At 46.3% G+C, this 16,045-nt stretch overlaps 1 protein-coding gene across 2 annotated transcripts in view; it reads left to right on the top strand.

Annotated features, from left to right (window-relative positions):
• LOC144611856 (nck-associated protein 1-like) overlaps nucleotides 1–16,045 on the top strand; it is a 136,816-nt gene that overhangs the window by 44,965 nt on the left and 75,806 nt on the right. For both annotated transcript variants that reach the window (XM_078431163.1, XM_078431161.1), the window contains exons 10-15: nucleotides 609–665; nucleotides 1,114–1,210; nucleotides 2,603–2,712; nucleotides 5,873–6,005; nucleotides 9,120–9,201; nucleotides 14,581–14,639. In XM_078431163.1, coding sequence (XP_078287289.1) covers nucleotides 609–665; nucleotides 1,114–1,210; nucleotides 2,603–2,712; nucleotides 5,873–6,005; nucleotides 9,120–9,201; nucleotides 14,581–14,639 — 538 coding nt within the window. The remainder of the gene's footprint in view (nucleotides 1–608; nucleotides 666–1,113; nucleotides 1,211–2,602; nucleotides 2,713–5,872; nucleotides 6,006–9,119; nucleotides 9,202–14,580; nucleotides 14,640–16,045) is intronic.

The raw sequence follows: 16,045 nt of genomic DNA, 5'->3' as shown, positions 1-16,045 counted from the left end.
CAGCACTCTGGGGAAATTGTGTTTATAGATAGGATTGTAGTGTTTTATGCAGAGGGTTGTGGTGTCTCAAAGGCACTGCCAGGGCTGGTGGTGGAGATAAATATGATAGTGGTGTTTAAGAGGCATTTAGTCAGGCACATGGACATAGCATGTGGATCACGTGCAGGCAGAGGAGATTAGTTTAACAGCATCATGTTTGGCACGGACATCTCCAGCCATAGGGCCTGTTCCTGCGCTGTACTCTTCTTTGCTTTCTTTTTGGGTTGGGATCCTTTTTCAGACCAAGCAATGCCCCCTATGTCTCCTGTCCTGCCCTCGCTAGTCCTCTTCATCACCTCCTCAAGAAAGGCATTGTGCATGCTGCCACCAACCACATTGAAATGCAGCCCAATGAGTGTGTTGTAAATTCAGGAATAAGGAGTCACCATGGTGTTTTATGAATGTTATTGCCAGATTATTTTACCACTAGTGGGCTTCCCTGTTTTCTCCGTGTGTCCCTTGTGGTCTGTGTCTCCCCTGCTCCCTCTCTGATCCATGGTGGAAGTGACTGAAGCCTGTCTTGTACTCTCTGTGGTCCAAGCACTAATCGTAACCCCCTGGTTTTGCAGGTACAATAAGCGGATTAATGACGTTAAAGAATGCAGGGAGAACGCCACATCCAACAGGTAACAACCAGCAACGGGTTGGGGCTGTGAGGAGGGGAGTGGTGGTCAGTGCGTGATGTGGTCAGTCTGTGGGGTGAGGGGTCAGTGTGTGTGGGGGAGTCAGTGTATGGGGGGAGTCAGTGCCTGGGGGGCGGTTCAGTGGTCAGTGTGGGGTGGGGGATCAGTGTGGGGGTTAGTTTGTGGGAGGTCAGTGTGGGGAGGGGGGTCAGTGTGTGTGTGTCGGGAGTCTTTGAATAACTTCATCGCTGTTAGTGAACTCCTTCAGGGTTTGTGAACGTGTTCATCCAAGTGTGGGACAGACCTGCCTCAGCCTGGAATTGCCACCCCCCGGTCTTGATCTGCTCCCCCGGTCCGGATCTCTCCCTCGGTTTAGATCTGCTTGCCTGGTCATGTATTCTGAAGCAGATCCAGGGCCGCTACATTGACACTGGCATGTGTTTACATTCAGTGGATCTGTGCACCGAGAGAGGCGGCACTTTCTGAGGAGTGCAGTGAAGGAGCTGAGCGCCATCCTCACCGAGGAACCCGGGCTGCTGGGACCCAAGGTAGGGGCAACGTGCTCAGGCATGGTCATTTACAGAGGCGGTCTCAAAACCAACAGGAACCATGGTGCTGTTTACACGAGCAAATCTCAAGAGGCACAGGGACCGTGAGGTGAAACCACACAGCAGGAGAATCTCAGCAGGTCAGGCAGCAGCATTGGAAGAAGGACGGAGTTAGCATTTCAGGTGGGACTTTTTTCCCAAAAGAAATGAGGAAAGAATGCAAAGAGATGATTAGAAGGACCAAAAGTGACTGTGAAATGCCATTGGCAAGTCAGATTGAAGAAAATCCCACAGATTGAGTGAACCTACTCATTCCTGGGATCAATCTTGTAAACCTCCTCTGGACCCTCCCCTGAGCCAGCACATGCTTCCTCAGTTATGGTGCCCAAAATTCCTCACAATATTCCAAATGTGACCTTACCAGCGCCTTTTGAGCCTCAACATCACATCCCTGTTTTTGTATACAAGCCCTCTTGAAATAAATGCTTGCATTGAGTTTGCTTTCTTGACTACTGATTTCAATTGCAGATTAATTTGCAGATTCGACTTGCAGATTAACTCCCAAGACCCTTTGCACCTCCGATTTCTGGATTCTCACCCCATTTAGAAAATAGTCTATGGCTTTATTCCTACTACCAAAATGCATGATTCCATATTTTGCTACACTATATTCCATCCGCCACTTCTCTGCCCGCTCTCCCAACCTATCCAAGTCCTTCTGCAGATTCCCTGCTTTCTCGACATTACCTGCCTTTGCACTTATTTTCGTATCATCCGCAAACTTTGCCACAAAGCCTTCAATCCTCTGTCCAAATCATTAATATACAACGTGAAGATTAGCGACACCAGTACTGACCCTTGCGGAACTCCGCTAGTCACATGCAGCCAACCAGAAAATGCCCTCTTTATTGACACTCTTTGTCCTCTGCCATCCAATCAACCTGCGATCCATGCTAGTATCTGCCTTTTGATACCATGGGCTCTTATCTTTCTAAGAAGCCTAACGTGTGGCACCTTATCAAAGGCTTTCTGAAAATCGAAGTAAACACTATCTACTGGCTCTCCTTTGTCTGTCTTGCTATTTACTTCTTCAAAGAATTCCAGCAAATTTGTCATCAGTGAGACGGACAAAGGCTTTTTATACATACATTAAAAATAAGAGGGTAACCAGGGAGAAGGGTAGACCATTCAAGGGTAAAGGAGGGGAACTGTGCTTGGAGTCGGAGAATGTAGGTGAGGCACAAAATTAGTACTTCGCATCTGTATTCATTGAGGACAGCAAGATCAGTGAACAATACAAATATCAAGTTCATTCTGATAATGTGCCTTGAAATAAAAAAGGTGTTTTTCATGGAAGATTTGCTGTGAACTGTTCCGTTCGCTTTCATTCAGGCCCTCTTTGTGTTCATGGCTCTGTCATTTTCTCGTGACGAGATTTCATGGCTTGCGCGTCACGCTGAGAACATCACCAAAACCAAGACCCCTGAGGACTACGTGGACAGGTGAGTGGGCGTGAGAGAAGGAGAGGAGGAACCTCTCACTGTTTTGGGGAAACTCTGGGGTGGGTGAGGCTGATTCACGTTCTACTTCTGGCAATGGTGACCATTTAGATAAATGTCTACTGGGACTCTGGCACTGAGACTTCTGCAATGATAAATCTTGTTGGATGTTTTCAAGAGATGTTTTGAGGAGTTGGATGTTTGATGGATCTAGGCCAGTATTCGCTGGAGTTTAGATGGAAGGAACGAGATCTAATTGAAACCTACCAGATAAGAAAATGCCTGGATAGAATGGAATTGGAGAGGATCTTTCCAGTAATATGAGAGTCTAGGTCCAGACGGCACAGCCTCAAAATTAAAGGACGAACCCTTAGAATGGAGATAAGGAGGATTTCTTTTAGCCAGAGGAGAATCTGTGGAATTCACTACCACAAACAGCTGTAGAGGTCGTCATTGGAAATTTTAAAAGAAGAGATTGATAGGTTCCTGATGAGGAAAGGCGTCAAAGGTAATGGGGAGAAGGCAGCAGAATGGGGTTGAGGGTGAAAAATATTTCAGCCACTATTTGAAAGGCGGAGTAGATTCAATGGTCTAATGGATTTGCAGGGGCAGTCGATGAGTCAGGAGATGTTCCTCACATGGACTTCCAGAAAATACCACGTTAGAGACGGTGAACAAAATGAGACCTGGAGATGGATTAGAGGGTATTAGCTGTAGAAGAGGCTGCACACAATTGGATTGTTTTATTAGGAGTGTAGGAGGTTGAGTGGATACTTGATAGAAGTTTATATAATTATGATAGGGTAGACAGTCAGAAGTTTATATAATTATGATAGGGTAGACAGGATGGGAATGTGAGCGACTAGATTGCATAGCCATAAGGAGAGAGATGGAAAGTTTAATGGAGATGTGTGGGGCAACTTTTCTTTTTACACAGAGAATGGTGGGTGGCTGGAACGCATGTCAAGGGGGTGGTGGTGGAGGCAGATATGATAGTGGTGTTTAAGAGACATCTAGATATTCAGGGAATGGAGGGACATGGATCACATGCAGGCAAATATTTTTCTTCGCATCAACCAGGAAATTAGGGATGCATGTAGCAAAGGTACAGCAGTTATGGGTGACTTCAATCTACATATAGATGGGGCCAACCAAATTGGTAACAGTGCTGAGGAGGAGGATTTCCTGGAATGTAGACAGGATGGATTTTTAAATCAATGGGTAGAGGAACCCACTAGAGGGCAGGCCGTCCTAGACTAGGTATTGTGTAATGTGGAAGCATTAGTTAGCGATCTTGTTGTGCAAGGCCCCTTGGCACCAGTGACCATAATATGGTGGAATTCTGCATTAGGATGGAGAGCGACACGGTTAATTCAGAGACCAGGGTCCTGAACTTGAATAAAGGAGACTTTGAAGGTACGAGAGGAATTGGCTAGGATAGACTGGCAAATTATACTTAAAGGCTTGACGGTGGATATGCAATGGCGAAGATTTAAAGACCGCATGGATGAACTCCAGAAATTGTTCATGCCTGTCTGGCGAAAATATAAAACTGGGAAGTTGGCTCAGCCGGGTGATGAAGGAAGTCAAGGATAGTGTTGAAGCCAAGGAAGAGGCGTATAAATTGGCCAGTAGAAGCGGCAAACCAGAGCACTGGGAGAAATTTAGAACTCAACAGAGGAGGACAAAGGGGTTAATTAAGAGGGGGGAGAAAGAGTGTGAAAGAAAGCTTGCGGGAAATATAAAAACTGACTGTAAAAGTTTCTATAGGTATTTAAAAAGGAAACGTTTAGTGAAGGCGAATGTAGCTCCCTTACAGTCAGAGATGGGTGAATTTATAATGGGAAACAAGGAAATGGTAGAACAGTTAAACAAGTACTTTGGTTCTGTCTTCACTAAGGAAGACACAAACAATCTCCCAAATATACGAGGGGACTGCGGATCTAGTGGGAGGGAGGAACTGAAGGGAATCCACATGAGTCAGAAAATGTTGTTAGGTAAACTGGTGGGAGTGAAGGTAGATAAATCCCCAGGGCCAGGTGGTCTGCATCCCAGAGTACTCAAGGAGGTGACCCTAAAAATTGTGGATGCATTGGTGATCATTTTCCAATGTTCTCTCGACTCTGGATCAGTTCCTGTGGACTGGAGGGTAGACAATGTAACTCCACTTTTTAAGAAAGGTGGGAGAGAGAAAATGGGGAATTATAGACTAGTTAGTCTTTCATCGGTAGTGGCGAAGATGCTGGAGTCGATTATTAAAGATGTTATGGCAGCGCATTTGGAAAGCAGTGACCGGATCGGTCAAAGTCAGCATGGATTTTTGAAGGGAATATCATGCTTGACCAATGTTTTTGAATTTTTTTGAGGATGTAACAAGTAGAATGGATAAGGGAGTGCCAGTGGATGTGGTATATCTGGACTTTCAAAAAGCATTTGACTAGGTCCCACGCGAGAGATCAGTGTGCAAAATTAGAGCACAGGCCATTGGGGGTAGGGTATTGACATGGATGGGCAACTGGTTAGCAGACAGGAAGCAAAGAGTAGGAATTGACAGGTCCTTTTCAGAATGGCAGGCAGTGACTTGTGAGGTGCCCCAAGGCTCAGTGCTGGGGTATGGGGAGAAAGCCGGAACAGGGTACTGATTTTGGACGATCAATCATGATCATATTGAATGGCGGTGCTGGCTCGAAGGGCCAAATGGCCTACTCCTGTACCTATTTTCGATGTCTATGTGCACATGATCCACATCCTTCCATACCTATATATCCATATGCCTGCTAAAAGCCTCTTAAACACCACTATCGCATGTGAATCCATCATTACCCCCAACAGTACCTTTGAGGCACCCCCCACCCCTCTACATAACAATTTGCCCCACACATCCCCTTTAAACATTGGCCCACTCACTGGAAAGCCCTGTAGTTTTGACATTTCCACCCTGGAATAAAGGTTCTAACTGTCTACCCTATCTATGCCCCTCAGAATTTTATATATTTCTATCAGGTCTGGACTCAACCTTTGGTACTCCAGAGAAACCAATGCAAGTCTATCCTGCTGCTTCCCTCCGTCCACTGTAAGACCATTGCATGTTGTTGGTGGACAGACCTCCCGAGAGGATCTGTTGCTGAGTTACAGTCCCGTTCTCTGTCCTCCTCCTCTCCAGCAACATAGCTGAGCTGCTGTTTGTGATGGAAGAACTTCGCAGACTACTACACAAGTACAAAAAGGTTATCCAGCGGTACTTCCTCCTCTACCTATCTCGTTTTGATGCCGTCGTCCTCAATGAAACAATTCAGGTAAAGAAATGCCTTTGTAAAGGGAAGGAAATCTCTGCCAGGTGTTGACTTATCGACTCTGAAGCCTATCCATCCGCCTGGGGATTGACAGGAATAGCACCCGGGGGACTAAATATGCACGAACTTCACCTTGTCAAGTGGGCTGTATGTTCACATGGAATTATATAGACAAGTGGTATTGGAGAGGCTGGTTGGAATCAGACTTTATTCTACGGCGGCATGGTGGCGTGGCAGTAGCGCTACTGCCTTACATCGCCAGAGACTCAGGCTCGATCCTGACTGCAGGTGCTGCCTGTACCGAGTTTGTACACTTCCCCTGTGACCACATGGGTTTTCTCCGAGTTCTTTGGGTTCCTCCCACACTCCAAAGGGACTGTGGCTCGAAACTAAAAAACAAAACTAAACTACAATGAATAGCTCACAGCCAAAAACCACTTTTCTGTTTAACCACGACTATGGAGCCATGCGGCACAGTGGCGCAGCGGTAGAGTTGCTGCCTTATAGCAAATGCAGTGCCGGAGACTCAGGTTCGATCCTGATTATGGGCGCCGTCTGTACGGAGTTTGTACGTTCTCCCCGTGACCTGCATGGGTTTTCTCCGAGAACTTCAGTTTCCTCCCACACTCCAAAGATGTACAGGTATGTAGGTTAATTGACTGGGTGAATGTAAAAATTGTCCTTAGTGTGTGTAGGATAGTGTTAGTGTGCGGGGATCGCTGGGCGGCGTGGACTCGGTGTTTCCGCGCTGTATCTCAAAATCTAAAAAAATCTATATGTAACCTCTCCAAGTTTGTGCATGGCACAAAACTGGGTGGCAGTGTGAGCTGTTATGAGGCTGCAGGGTGACTTGGACAGGTTGGGTGAGTGGGCAGATGCATGGCGGATGCAGAATAATGTGGATAAATGTGAGGTTACCCACTTTGGTGGCAAGAAGAAGAAGGCAGATTATTATCTGAATAGTGTCAGATTAGGAAAAGGGGAGATGTAACAAGACCTGGGCGTCCTTATATACCAGTCACTGAAAGTAAGCATGCAGGTACAGCAGGCAGTGAAGAAAGCAGAAGGCATGTTGGCCTTCATAGTGAGAGGATTTGAGTATAGGAGCAAGGAGGCCCTACTGCAGTTGTACGGAGCCCTGGTGAGACTGCACCTGGAGTATTGTGTGTAGTTTTGGTCTCCTAATTTGACAAAGGATATTCTTGCTATTGAGGGAGTGCAACATAGGTTCACCTATTAATTCCCAATATGGGAGTGCAGACATATGATGAAACTATGGATCGACTGGGCTTATATCCACTGGAATTTAGGATGAGAGGGGATCTTATAGAAGCATAAAATTATAAAGGGAATGGACAGGCTAGATGCAGTGGGCGGTCACAGTGGCGCAGAGGAAGAGTTGCTGTCTTACAGCGAATGCAGCACCGGAGACCCGGGTTTGATCCTGACTACAGGCTCTGTCTGTATGGTGTTTGTACGTTCTCCCCATGACCTGCATGGGTTTTCTCTGAGATCTTCGATTTTCCCCCACACTCCAAAGATGTACAGGTTTGTAGGTTAATTGGTTTGGTATAAATGTATAAGTTGTCCCTAGTGGTGGAGGATAGTGTGCGGGGACCGCTGGTTGGCACGGACCCGGAGAGCCAAAGGGCTTGTTTCCGCGCTGTATCGTAAACATGCAGGAAAAATTTCCCCAATGTTGAGGGAGTCCAGAACAAGGAGTCACAGTTTAAGAATAAGGGGTAGATCATTTTGGACTGAGATGAGGAAAAACATTTTCAGCCAGAAAATTGTGAATCTGTGGAATTTTCTGCCACAGAAAGCAATGGAGGACAATTCACTGGATATTATTCAAAAGAGAGTTGGATATTGCTCTTATGACTAATGGAATCAAGGGATTTGGGGAGAAAGCAGAAACGGGGTACTGATACTGGATGTTCAGCCATGATCATATTGCTGGCTCAAAGGGCCAAATGGCCTACTCCTTTTCTATATTTCTAAAATGTCAGTTACCCAAAGCTCCAGTAGCATTGAACATTGAGATGTCCAGGAAGTTGTCCACAAAGCAGGCTGTTCAACCCCAGAATTGGGGAAACTTTCAGAATCAATAAGCATAGAGCATTAACAGGTTCGAAGTAAATGATGCATCCCAGAAAACAGGCGGCAGACCTGAGCGGAGGCCTGGTGAACTGTGGAAGAATGGGTCAGGCCTTCTTCCCCAGGCTGTGGGTGGTGGACTGTGCTGTCCCCAGGGTATAGTGCTGGGATTGTTGCTTTCTGTACACCGGACCTAAACAGGTGTACAAAGTAACATTTCGAAATCTATCGATGACCCAAAGCTGGGAAATCTACAGACGATCCGAAGGTGGTAGACACGTGGCAGATCAAAGATAAGCACAAAATGCTAGAATAACTCAGTGGGTCAGGTGGCATCTCTGGAAAAAAGGAATAGGAGACATTTCGGGTCAAGGATTCGCTGAGTTACTCCAGTATTTTGTGCCTAACTTTAGTGTAAACCAGAATCTGCAGTTCCTTCCTACACACATGGCAGATGGAGCTTAGTGCAGAGACATGTGAAGTGAAACACATGAGGAGAAAGAGCAAGGGGTGACTCTTGGCTCAATGCCACCACCCTAAAGGGGGTGGGAACAGAGGAACATGGATGTACATTGATCCTTGAAAGTGCCGGGAATGTTGACAGAGTGAGTTGGTGAGTTGTTTGGGATTCAGACAGAGAGATAGGGAACAGAGTACAGAGACCTGGTGGAGGTCAAGAACCCATTGGTGGTGGGATGAAGAACCAGGAGCACAGGGTTAGTGCTAAAGGTGAGTGGGGGCGGCGGGGGGGGGTGGACAGCTGAGGAGCGAGTCAAGCCCCTTCACCCAGAGAGGAGCGATGACCTGGATTCACTGCCTGTTGGGGTCAACTATGGGCTTCAAAAGTGAACTGGATTGGTACCTGGAGGGAATAATGTACAATGTGGGGAAAGAGGACTGATGGAAGTGTTACAGGGAGCCGGCATAGACTCGATGGCCCAAGTGGCCTCCTTTGGTGCAGTAAGAATTCTTAATTCTATGATTTGTTTGGACATCTGAGTTTTTGCTTGCATTTTTCAGAATCTCTCAGTCTGTCCAGAGGAAGAATCTGTGATTATGTCATCCTTTGTGAACAGTTTGACCTCGCTGGATATCAAACAAGGTAATGATCTAAGGTCCATGTGATTCTGTAAATATTTTATGAAAATTGTATCTGAGGCACGAAGCCTCCCCAATCAATGAAGCTTGTCTGAAAAATCTCTCCCTCACACATACGAGATGTCACGCAGCTGCACACCTGACCCGCTGCTGAGGAATCATTCGTGTTCTTGTTCTATGTCTGTATGAAACTTGAAAGTTTAAGGTACAACAGAGGTCTTTACTACAGTAACTCAATGCTGGCAGCAAGACAACTAAAATGGCTGCAACCCCACGATCTTTATTGGCACTCTTTGTCTTCTGCCATCCAGCCAACCTCCTATCCAGTCTGAAGTGGCGTCTTGCCCCATTCCTGCTCTCCTGAGATGATGCCAATCCCGCTGAGTTACTCCAGCATTTTATGTCTATCTGCTTTCCAAGCTATTATCTGACCATGTGCTCTTACAGGTATCTTCCTTAACAGCCTTATGTGTGGTACCTTATCAAAGGCTTTCTGAAAATCTAGGTAAACAATATCCACTGACTCCTTTTTGTGTTCTGCTATTTACTTCTTCAAAAATTCCAGCACATTTGTCAAGCAAGACGTCCCCTTCACAAAGTCGTGCTGACTTTGGCCTATTTTATTGTGAACTTCTAAGTACTCCGTAACCTCAACCTTTATAATGGACTCCAAAATCTTACCAACCACCAAAGTCAGACGAACTGGCCTAAAGTCCCCACTATTCTGCTTTGTGCCCTTATTGTGCAGTGGGATAATATTGGCAGTTTTCTAATCATCTGGGACTACTCCAGTCTCTCATGGTTCTTGAAATACCACTATCAATGCATCCACAATCACTAAAGCCACCTGTTTCAGAACCACAGGGTGCAGTCATTCCGGTCCAGGTGACATCCACCTTCAGCCCTTTCAGCTTCCCAAGCACTTTCTGCCCAGTAATGGCCATTCCACTAACTTCTACCCCCTGATTCTCTTGAATTTCAGGCACTTTGGTGGTGTCTTCCACTGTGAAGACTGGTGCAAAAATGATATTCAACTGCCATTTTATTCCCTATTATCACTTCTCCTGCATCATTTTCCAGCGGTCCAGCTTGCCTCGATCTTACTCTTTATATAACTGAAGAAACTCTTGCTATCCTTTTTTATATTACTAGCTAGTTTACATTCGTATTTCATCTTTGCTCCCCATATTGCCTTTTTAGTTACCATCTGTTGTTCTTTTAAAGCTTCCCAATCCTTTGGCTTCCAACTAATCTTTGCCATGTTATCCCTTCCCTACCTGGCACACCTGCCACCCACTAGCTTCCATCCCATTACTCTCATTCTGCTATTATGACAATCTTTCCTCTTCCTTCTTGGCTGAGGCTCAATCTGAAACATCAACTGACAGACTCAATCCACTCAATCCTTCCAATGTTCTATTTTGTGTTCTGACCCATTTTATTCCTTGATATGCAGACCATCTTAAACACATTGACCCCTGTGCATCATGCTTGAACCATGCTGGTGTGCCTGTTTATACATAAATGAACAGATGGTCAACTCAGTACTGAGGAATCAGGGTCACACAGCCTGGAAACAGGCCCTTTGGCCCAAATTGCTCATGCTGACCAAAATGCTCCATCTAGGCTAGTCCCTCCTGCCTGCACTTAGTCAATATCTCTACAATACAATACAATATATCTTTACAATACAATATACCTAAACAGTTTCTATCCATGAACCTGTCCAAATGTCTTTTAAATGTTGTTATGGTACCTGCCTCAACCACCTCCTCCTGCAGCTAGTTCCATATACCCACCACCCACTGTGTGAAAAAGTTGCCCCTCAGGTTCCCTTTAAATCTTTCTCATCTCACCCTAAACCTAAATCCTTCGGATCCAGATTCCCCAACCCTGGATAAAAAGAATATGCATTCACCCTATCTATTCTGCAAGTTCCCCAGTCTTCATGTCTTTCTCCTCAGTAAAAACAGAGAAGAAATACTCCGTAAGGTTTTGCCCATCTCCTGTGGCTCCACATAGAGATAACTGCTTTGATTTTTGGGCCATATTCTCTCTCTAGTCACCCTTATTCCCTTAATGTGCATAAAATCTCCTTGGATTTCTCGAATATCTGCATGATCTATCTTCTGTCCCCTTTTTTGCCCTCCTGATTTCCTTCTTTAACGTTCTCCTCAATTCCTGAAAACCCTCCAGGTTTTAAAACTTTTTAAAAAAAGGTAGCATAGTGGCACAATGTTAGAGCTGCTGCTTACAGCACCAGATGTTTGATCCCGACTATGGGTGCTGTCAGTTTGGAGTTTATACATGCGTTTTCTTCAGGTGCTCCGGTTTCATCCCACTATCCAACGACGTGGCTTGTAGGTTAATTGGCTTCTGTAAATTCCCCCTTGTGTGTGTAATGTGAAAATTGGATAACATAGAACTAGTGTAGGGGTAATATTTAGAGATATAGCGTGGAAACAGGCCCTTTGGCCCACCAAGTCCACGCCGACTAGCACTATCCGCACATTAACACTATCCTACATGCACTAGGCACGATTTACACATACACCAAGCCAATTAACCTACAAACCTGTACGTCTTTGGAGTGTGGGAGGAAACTGAAGATCTCGGAGAAAACCCACGCAGTCACGGAGAGAATCTTCAAACTCCGTACAGACAGCACCTATACTTGGGATCGAACCCAGGTCTTTGGCGCTGTAAGCGCTGCAAGGCCACAACTCTACCACTGCTCCACTTTGGCCGTGGTAATGGATGGGCGGCATGTACGAGCTGGGCTGAAGGGCCAGTTTCCACGCTGTATCTCTAAACTCCAAACTCTTGTCACCACACTTTTAAAAGAATCCCCTTTTACAGACATTTCTTTGCCTGCAAACAATATATTTCAATCCATTATAGCAAGCTCCTGTCGAATACCAAAGTTAATCCAATTCCGAATCATAACTCACGGGCCAGTTCTGTCCCTGTCCATAACTATCTTAAAGCTAATAGAACAGTGATCGCTGGGACCAAAAAAGCTTATCCACGGACAGATCAGTCTCTTGCCCATCCCAATTTCCTGAGTAGATCAAGCTTTGCCCTCTCCCATAGAGGGCCCTCCACATATTGTCCGAAGAAACTTTCCTGAGCATATTCCCAGCCCTTGCCACGATGATAGTCCCAGTCTATAAGGTCTAGGACAACCTTTAGTCTTGCAGCTGCCAATCTACCAATCTCCTGACATATTTGCTCCACCAATTCCCATTTACTATTTCAGAGACCTATAGTACATACCCAACAAGGTGATCATCCCCTTTTTTATTTTTTAGCTCCACCCATACAGACTCACTAGACGAACCATCGGTAATGTCATCTCGGACTCCTGCCGTGACATCCTCCTTCATCAACAAGGCAACAGCCCCTCTGTTAACCCCACTATTATCTCTCCTACAGCTCCTGTATCCTGGAACATTAAGCTGCCAGTCTTGTCCTTTAACCAGGTTTCCTTAATAGCTACAACGGCCTAGTCGCACGTACCTACCCATGCCCTGAGTTCATCTGTCAGGCTTCTCACATTGAAATACATGCAATTCAATCCTACAGCCCTTCCTTGCTCACTGTCATGCCTATTCTGTCCACTGAACTTTCTTTCATCACTATCCATACCGACTTCCGGCTTCTCACTCCTGCATAATATCTACGCCCTCCACAACCCATCTACTTTGAACCCACCCATGTAGCAAACCTGCCTGCCAGGTTATTGGTCACCCTCAGATTCAGGTGCAACCCATCCATCTGTACAGGTTACCTCTGCCCCAGTGGTGATCCCCAAGATCCAAACATACAAATCCCTGCCCCCTGCACCAACTCCTCAGCCACACATCCATCTGTGCACCTTCCTGTTCCTACCTTCAGTGGCACCTGGCACCGGATGTCCTGTTATTTTGCTTTGCCTAACTACCTATAACTATTTTTGCAATACTTCATCTCTTTTGTTACCGATATCATTTGTGAAAACATGCACAACGACCTCTGGCTGCCCACTCGTCCGCTTGAGAATGTCATGTAGTCGCTCCGAGTCATCCTGGACCTTGGCACCCGGGAGGCTACACACCATCCTGGAGTCTCAATTGCCACCACAGTCTCATGTCTGTCCCCCTAACTAAACATGCACCTACCACTCTGGCTCTGCTTGACATCATCCTTCCCTGCTGTGCCTGAGAGCCAGGCTTGGTGCCACAGCCCTGCCTGATACTGCTGCTCAACCCTGATGGGTCATTCCCCCCCAACAGTATCTAAATTGACATAAATGTTTTTAAGGGGAATGGCCAGAGGGGTCACCTGCACACTCTGCTTGCTACCTTTCCTAGTCGTAGTCCACCTAATCTCTCAACCACCTCGCTGTAGCTCCTACCTGTGAAGCTCTCTGTTCCAGATAGTCCTCAGGTCATTCAGCTGCAGACCCAGTTCCCTCATACAATCTGTAAGTAACCACAACAGGACAGAGTTCCCACAGACGCTGTTATCAGGGACGCCGGTCGTATCCCTGGTTCCCAAAGTTGGGCGAGTCCAGAACTAGGGGCCACAGTCTTAGAATAAAGGGGAGGCCATGTAAACTGAGGTGAGAAAAAACGTTGTCACCCAGAGAGTTGTGAATTTGTGGAATTCTCTGCCACAGAGGGCAGTGGAAGCCAAATCACTGGATGGATTTAAGAGAGAGTTATGGGCCTGTCCCACTTTAGGCGATTTTAAGGCGACTGTCAAAGTCGTAGCAGATCGCCAAACTTTTCATTTACCCAATGAAAATGACCACGACAATGCCGAATCAGGTCGAGATTACAGCGTCTTCGGAAACATCACGAAATTCTCACGCTGTCAATGCTTCTCCGGCGTCCTAATTTTCACTGAAATCACTGACAAGTCAGTAAGTACTTGAGAGTTTTGAACTATAACATCTTGTATGGATTACTTAAAAACCAAGCATCACTGTAACAAGACATAAACTGGATTTACTTCCATTTTACTAATAGCTGTATTTAAAAAATAAATGTTAAAGTGATTAAGTGGATTTTTGTGAAAAGTGTGTGGGCATTCTTTGAAATAACAGCAGACTCCTCACACATAACGGCATACTCCTCCACACCATTTCCTCCTGTCCCCCTCTGCTCAACCTCCTTGCCTCAGACTCATCAGCAAATACTCTTGGACCAAAGACTCACACTTACTCTGAACACAGCAACCCTCCCAATAGGCCGCTCCATTACATTTTGTCATTGATTAGTTGCTCAATTAGCTAATTTTAAATCACCCAACCAATCCACGTGCTAGCTTCTAAGGTCTCCCACTTATATTAAAATTAACTCTGACTTAACAGTGATGCTTTTTTTTATCTTTATCGTAGTTGACAATGAGGAGCAATTGAACTTCAGAGGTCTGAGATTGGATTGGTTTCGTCTCCAGGTAATTTTTTTTTCATTTAATAAACAAACGAACTCTATACAACACACATTAGGGAAAATTTACAATGTTACCAATCCAATTAGCCTGCAAACCTGTACGTCTGTGGAGTGTAAGAGAAAACCGGATCACTGAGGTCACAGGGAGAACATACAAACTCGGTACAGATCACACCCACAGTCATGATCAAACCTGGGTCTCTATCGTTGAGGCTGTACACTGTTTCACCAACAACAAGCCTTGGGTCACCAGTGACATAAAGGCCCTTCTCAACCAGAAGAAGAGGGCCTTAAGGAATGGTGACAGGGAGGATGTCAGAAGGCTCAGGAAAGGAGAGGACTCGAATGCAGGCACACCCAGAGAAGTCCAGGAGAAAACCAGAATCCAAACACGAGCCTAACTGACAGAGTACAGAACTGATTAGTCAGCAGGGAGGGAACATAGATAGCAGGCATATAACCCCTGACTGATGAGGGGAGCAGAGTGAATGCAGGTGTAACTCATGATTAGATCAGGGGAGGAATGTGGAGAGTCTCAATTGTCTGGAGGTGCACCAGGTGTGACAGGAGCCCTTTCCCAGCACGCATCCCATGGACACGTCTTCCTAGGCTGATCCGGATGCTGTTGATGAAAACCACGGATGAGGGAAGGGTCCAGGATGTCACAGGCATGGATCCAGCTCCTCTCCTCTGGTCCATAGCCCTCCCAGTCAATCAGGTACTGGATCCCTCTGCCACGTCGCCGGGACTTCAGCAGTCACCTCACTGTGTACGCAGGACCACCGTCAAATGAAGCAGGGTGGCGGAGGTTGCTGAGGAGCAGGAGACAGGGAGCTGGAAGATACAGGCTTAACCCGGGATACATGGAAGGTGGGGTCAATACGCATAGATCGGGGCAGGCTAAGGCGATTGATGACTGTGTGGATAGTGAATGGACCAATAAACCGGGGACTCAATGCGGAGGGGGAGGTTTTAGGTGGACATCAGGACTGAGCCAACAAGCTGAGCCTGTTTTTAACAGATTTGATCGAGGGGCCTCTGCCCACCCTCTCACCTGCTCCCCGACAGCCCCAGGTCCACTTCCTCTGCCCTTTCTTTGTCGCACCTGACCATCTAGGTTGAGCAGGTGAGGAAAGAGCTGAGCAGACTCCACCCAGGCAAAGCCACAGGTACCGATGGTGTCAGCCCTAGCGTACTAAAGGCCTGTGCCACCCAGTTGCTCCGAGTACTCCAGCATATCTTCAACCTGAGCCTCAGCCTGGAGAGGGTTCCTGTGATGTGGAAGACATCCTGCCTGGCTCCTATACCAAAGAGGACGTGTCCCAGCTCCTCCAATGACTACAGAACGATGGTGCTGACCTCACACATCATGAAGTCCCTGGAGAGGCTGGTGCTCACTCACCTGTGACC

Source organism: Rhinoraja longicauda, chromosome 41 (assembly GCF_053455715.1).
Source record: "Rhinoraja longicauda isolate Sanriku21f chromosome 41, sRhiLon1.1, whole genome shotgun sequence".
NCBI lineage: Eukaryota > Metazoa > Chordata > Chondrichthyes > Rajiformes > Arhynchobatidae > Rhinoraja > Rhinoraja longicauda.
Note: the sequence above shows the minus strand (reverse complement) of the source record. Positions and strands in the feature narration are given on the sequence as shown.